Below are 6,000 nucleotides of genomic sequence, written 5' to 3' on the forward strand. Positions count from 1 at the left end.
AGGGCATATACAGCATATTAGCCAAAGTACACATAAAAGCTATTGAACAACTGCAAAGGAACTTATCAAGCCACGAGTAATTCACCTGTTTATTGAATAAATAAAAGGAACCCGTGAATGAGAAATCGTTTATATGAACAAACACAGCAATTCAGTGCCTATGCCAAAGCAATCAGATTTACAGAACTGATCGAGGCACCACACTGTACAAACACAGGTGAGGGAGGACACTGGGTATCCAGGATTCAGACTGAGATGAAACTGTTTTTTTAAGTGCTCTATCTCTTTTTTCTGTGTTTGGGAGTAATCTTCCTTAATAAGAAAAACACAAGCAGCTGGATGAGAGAGAATTGCTCATTTTTTTTCCTACTAGATGGCAGGGCTGCCTCAGGTTTTACTATAAAATGAAACTTTCCAGTTCAGCTTAGATCAGCAGCCAAGGAAAACCGAGTTTTTTTTCCCAAAGGCAGTGCAATGAAGCTGAACCACTGTTGTTTAACGCGGAAGGAAAGAATGGAATATTTTAAAATACCCGATTTTACAACAGCGTCAGCCAAACGTTACTCTTACGGTGCGCTGCTCACCAACGCGTCCCCGCTCCGGAAGGCAGGGGGTGCGGGGGCTTCCTCCGGAGGCGCCCGCCCTCGGGCTCTATCCGCGGCGCTGCCCCCTCCTTCCTGCGCTCCTGTGTTCCTCCCCCGCCCCGCAGCCCGGCCCCGGGCAGCCCCCGCCCCGCTGCCGGGAGGGCCGTCCCGGCTGCCGAGCGGACCCACCGGCCCGCAGCGCCGCGACCGCGGGCCGCTCCCCGCCCCACCTCCCCACGCCAGGCGGCCGCAGCGGGCGCTCAGGAGCCGGTGGCGGCCGCAGCCAGCGCAGCTCCCCGCGGCGCGCAGGACAGCGGGCGGCCGGCCAGGTGAGGTTGTGCGGCGGGACCGAGGGGCAGCCGGGGGCCGTGCCCCGCTCCGAGTGCGATGCCAGGGGAAGCCGGGTCCCCAGGCGCGGGTAGCGAGGGACCGGTATGCTCGCCGGGGTTTCCTCGGTCACTTTCGACGGAGGTGGCGGCGTTGGTGGCGAGCGCTTTCGGGAGCTCCCGCCCTCGCCTTACCTGCGGTCCGTGCGATGAGCAGCTGGCTGGGGGCTCTAGAGCGGCACAAAGCCCTGCAGGTGTGTTCCTGGGGCCGCGGGCGGGCAGCAGTTCGGGCGTATTCTCGTGTAACGACAGCAAAGATGGTATTTTAGTGACACTGAGGTTTCGGGACACTGAGTGCTCCCAGGTTAGGAGCTATCAGAGGTACACTCGCTCAGGAGCCATTGGCTTTCCGTGCTGGGCGTCAGTGCATTGGCTGCATCAGACACCTGCATCAGACACCTGCACCAGACACCTGCATTGCCCAGTGCGCAGGACAAACCCATCCGGGGGCGAGCGGAGACTGAAACACAAGCTGTGGATTGCCAGCCTCCTGCATCATCTCTTGCAGATGGTAAAAGATACACTAGCAACCACAGCGTAGCGTTTTGGAGAGACAAAAGGGATAGCTGTCCTTACATAGCATGCTTTAAAATCATACTCTGTGCTGCCCCTGCCTCAGAGTTCATGGTCATTTAAAATGAAAGTTAATAATATATAATATTAAATAATAAAATGGATGCTATTATTTTTCCTGGTACACAGATTGAACACGTATGTTTTAATCTGCAAAAGCAAATGGTAGAGATCCCTGAGCGATAATTCTTGTATTCTTGTTCTTAATGCTCTGTGTCATTCTCCTGTCTCAAAAAATGGGGATAATGATGCACACTGAAGGAGAAGGGAAAGAAGTAGGATCACGACTGATTGAATCAAGGTACAGTCAAAAGCAGTGCAATGGGCTGCTTTACAATTGTAGGAGAATCTTGGATTTAACTATAGAATGTTTCTTTCTCCAGAGAGATTTCTCCAAAATCTTTCTCCTGACCAGTAGTCTAGTAAACAGAAACTCCTTCAGTATTTACATGAAAGTACGTTTAGTCCAACCTCAATAAACCTTTAATGATGCAGGACTTGACAGCTGACCTCAGGGTGCTAGAGATGCCACACAAGCAGATCTGGAATAGATAGTGGGGTCTATGGGAGCTGCTGAGATCCAGGTTCAATGGGTGAGTGCTGCTGTACTTCTAAAGCAATCAGTGGCAGTTCTACACCTTTCCTAATTAATAAATGTAGCCATTTGTAAAATTCAGAAACGTGAATAAAGACAACATCTTACGTTGCTCTGATACACAGTTGTATATGCTGCAGATTTCTCAAAATCTGTTTATATTCCTGTGTTTTTCCCAGTCCTGCTGCATTTCAGAAGCCAATTGAGAAAGATACTAATGGAAGCAGAAAATGCTTTTAGTGTTGGTTTCAAATTCAGCCCAAGCCTTGTAATAGAAAACTGTCTCTGTAGACTGGGCTGTGAACTAAATGAACTGACTTGGTTTTCCCCTTTAACCAAAGCTGCCCTCCTGTGACATCTCACATCCTCTTAGGGGTGCAAAGCAGGGAAGGGCAGAACTGAGCACAGAGGGGGACAGTCTGTCCTCCTGCTCACAGAGCTCCCTCCAGCTCACCAGCGTTGAGGCATACAAGTAGGAGGAGGAATAGATACTGATGCCACTGCAGCATGGCTTACAGATGGTAAATGAATACCTGCTAGCAGGGTGCCTGTCTGTACGTCTGTCAGGAGCATCGATGACATTTAAAGTGAGCTCTGAGAGCTACTTGAAATGTTTTATTTCTCTAATCATCTAAACTTGGTAGAAGCGCTGTTGTAGCCTACTTCAGTAAGTAAGCTCAGGTTGCTAAACTACTGTGTCAGAGCTATTGCTGTTATTGTGCTAAAAGGTCTAAGAAGGAAGCAATTTCGAGGTTTCAGAAAGTGACAGGCTGGCATACAACCATTCACTGTGCATGGAGTTTATGTACAGTGGTAGAATTTAGCCTTAAAAAAAGCCACAATTCAGAATACTGAACTGCAGTGATGACTCACCTACTCATAAAAATACCAGATTAATTTGTAAGCTGCTTCTCAGTGTCATTCACTGAATAGAGCTGGCGAGAAAGCTCAGGGTTGGTACTGACATGTCAGGAACTTACTGTGATCTAGAAGAACCAATACAAACATCTGCACTGTATGATTCAAGTTAAATGGCCGCTTATGAATAATGCAGTTTAATAACATGTTTCTCTGGTGAGAAACTGAGAATTTATTCTCTGGTTCCTACTTTAAGTACCTAGAGTATTTTCTTTCTTAAGTTTCAGTGCAGGAGAATACTGAGTTTGCACGTATAAAGAACCAGATTGCAGTGTTTCCAAAGGTATCTCACAGATATTTTTGGCTGCACTTCGGTTGCTCAAGACTTTGCAACAGAATTTAGTTCATAAGTGAGTACTTCTGTGCTGCGAAAAGCTTTAAAAAAGAAAAAAACAAAACAAGAAAACCAAGAAAAGTTATTCGTTAGTTCTAGTTCCTAGTTTGGTACTTCAGCAGATGGCTGGGATTTTCCCACAAGCAACAGGGCAATACCCTAGAGCTGCTGACAGTTCTTCTTTAGGGCTCGCTGTTATTCCGGCTTTTGCATTCATTTTACATGCTGTCATATCAGTCACTTCTAAATATTGCATTTTGTTTCATACAAGAGGTAAATTCTGACTAAAGAACCAAAACAATGCTTTATGCACATTTGAAATACTACTGCCTGCAGTCAGACTGCATTTGTAAAAGTTATTTGTCTAATGCCTTCTAGTCAAAGGAAGACTCTGTAAAACAGAGCACACAGGCCTGGACAGTAATACTTATTGCTCCATTTTAAGTTCATAAAGTGGATCTTACTGACACTGCTAAGTGACATATTTCTTCCAAAGATAAATATACCTGCGAGATCCTCATGAAGAATGAGCTGGCAGCAATTGAAAGTCCCGGCTGTTTTTCAGAGTTCTGAAGTGCTATGCAGCCATTGCAACAGATGTGGGATTGTCTGCTGGGAGGAGTTCAGCACATAACAATCCAGCACTTGGCTGCGGTCACCTCATGAGCCTTAGGCAAAGTGCTGGGAAATGATGGTTATCATGGACTGGGTGTGCTCAACTCCCACTTCTTCGTTCCAGAGGTTTTGTTACATTCACTGTCAGACAATTTACTATAAATTGTATACAGTCATGATGCAAAAATATGTGAAGTATTTTAACACCACGCTGAAGCCATTTTTTTGGTACTGCAGTGATTTCATGCTGTGATTTTACTTCTTTCTTGTAGATCTGAGGAACTAATTTCATCATGATTTCTTTTGAAGAAGCTGACACTGAAGAAACAATAACATGTCTCCACATGACCTTTTACCACCCTTGCCAAAATGACCAGATGTTTAGTTGCTTGAATTTCTGTAGGCGAGAACAAGTCAGGGCAGATGAAGTGGCCAAGTTTGGCCGTGATTCTAATGTCTGCCATTACAACTTAATGGATACTCGTGTTTCTCGGATTCAGTTTTCATTGCAGTTCTACAGGAAACTGAACAGCTCAGAATGTTGTTTTGAGATAAAGAACATGAGCAAGAAAACAAAACTGATGGTGGACCAAACAGAACTGGGTTATTTAAACAAAATTGACTTGCCATGGAAGTGTATCATTTTGTTTGGGGACTACCAGATTTTAGCGGAGACTCAAGAAGGGGTGTCCATGGATTATTTTGAGACTTACTTCCACTTGTCGGAAGTGCCGATCTTACAGGAAAGATGCCTGCCATCACGGCAACCCGTACCTGAGACTGGCATTTCCTCTCCCTCATTTCCTTCACAAGGCAAAAACCCCACAGAGATTGATGAAAATGAGCCATGGTATACAGGTGAAGGAGGCTGGAGCGGATTTTGACCATCTGAAACCTCCATAACTTCAGAAATGGAAGGCTGTCAACTCAGTCCACTGTCCTTGGTTGTTCTCACTGCTGTACATCAGCCGTCTTCCCATTTTCAGTACAGTCATACCAGAACGTACTTTGTTCAACAGAAACTGATTCCTGCCACTGTTTTTACCAGGGCAAATGTGCTATCTGATCACCACTGTTTGCCAGATAAACACGAAGAAGACATAGAGGGCCACTCAAATCCACTGTAGCAGAATCAATTCAAGAACTGTGATAACATGCCTTGAAGGTATATTTAATGGGCATTAACACAGAACACACAGAACAGTGTTTTAGCCCCAGCATTGATTAGCTAAGTAGGGACGTAATGTCTCGCTTCATGTTATATTTTGTGCTTTGCTTTTGACATTAAATTCCAAACAGTATTTTCAATCCTCGGTTGTAACTTCCCAGATTTTGCAGCTTAGAAACACTTTGTCAGCATAGTCCTTTAAAGTTAATGCTTTTATTAACTTTGCAGTGAGATTCTTTCTTCTATTTTTAAAATGAATTGAAATATGTATTTTTTCCAAGTTAGCTACTTTTGCTTGTGAATGTAAATATGTAACATCAGTGATCATGTTATGTAAAAATGCAAATAAATTTTGTAATAAAAGCATCTGATTGCTCAGTAAGGATTTGCTGCCTTCTAAAACTACAGTCTAAAAGCACTTATGTGAATAAAATTATTTCTGAGACAATCCAGTAAGAAATTTTTAGTGGCATTATTCTGGGCTTTCTAAAAGTCATGTTGCTCCAAGGTAAGAGTTGACTAAAATACTTGCAGCAAGTCTTCTCCCTCTCCACCCCTTCCATGCTCTCTCCTGAGCTGTCTTACAATTTTGTTTTCATTTAAGTATTTATCAGGTTGTTTCAGGTATGTTTCTCTTTGCTAGGGGCTCGGGTTTTCATTGGCACCTGTTTTTGGTCAAAGTATTTGTTTGAAAGACACGCTGGAAAGAATCACAACAGAGCATATGTAAGTTACGCATCTTACATTAAACATAAACATTAAACTGCATTTCTGCATTAATCCTTACAAGAAAACCAGAATTATACCTGAGGAGAGGAGAGTTGAAT

General features: G+C 44.2%; 2 protein-coding genes across 3 annotated transcripts in view; one reads left to right on the top strand and one right to left on the bottom strand.

Moving 5' to 3' along the window:
• Positions 1-1,320, bottom strand: part of ALPK1 (alpha kinase 1) — a 52,501-nt gene extending 51,181 nt beyond the window's left edge. Inside the window, exon 1 of the mRNA XM_071808191.1 lies at positions 1,106-1,320. The gene's annotated coding sequence lies outside the window, so the exon portion shown is untranslated. The remainder of the gene's footprint in view (positions 1-1,105) is intronic.
• Positions 801-5,588, top strand: TIFA (TRAF interacting protein with forkhead associated domain). 2 transcript variants are annotated; one of them, XM_065837442.2, is made up of 2 exons: positions 801-913; positions 4,278-5,588. In XM_065837442.2, the coding sequence occupies exon 2, from the start codon at positions 4,299-4,301 to the stop codon at positions 4,887-4,889; it is 591 nt and encodes a 196-aa protein (XP_065693514.1). In that variant the 5' UTR covers positions 801-913; positions 4,278-4,298; the 3' UTR covers positions 4,890-5,588. The 2 variants fall into 2 exon arrangements, with proteins under 2 accessions (XP_065693514.1, XP_071664296.1); XM_071808195.1 differs by lacking the exon at positions 801-913 and adding an exon at positions 937-1,164.
• The last annotated feature ends 412 nt before the right edge of the window (positions 5,589-6,000 follow it).

This window comes from Patagioenas fasciata, chromosome 4 (genome assembly GCF_037038585.1).
Source record: "Patagioenas fasciata isolate bPatFas1 chromosome 4, bPatFas1.hap1, whole genome shotgun sequence".
Lineage (NCBI taxonomy): Eukaryota > Metazoa > Chordata > Aves > Columbiformes > Columbidae > Patagioenas > Patagioenas fasciata.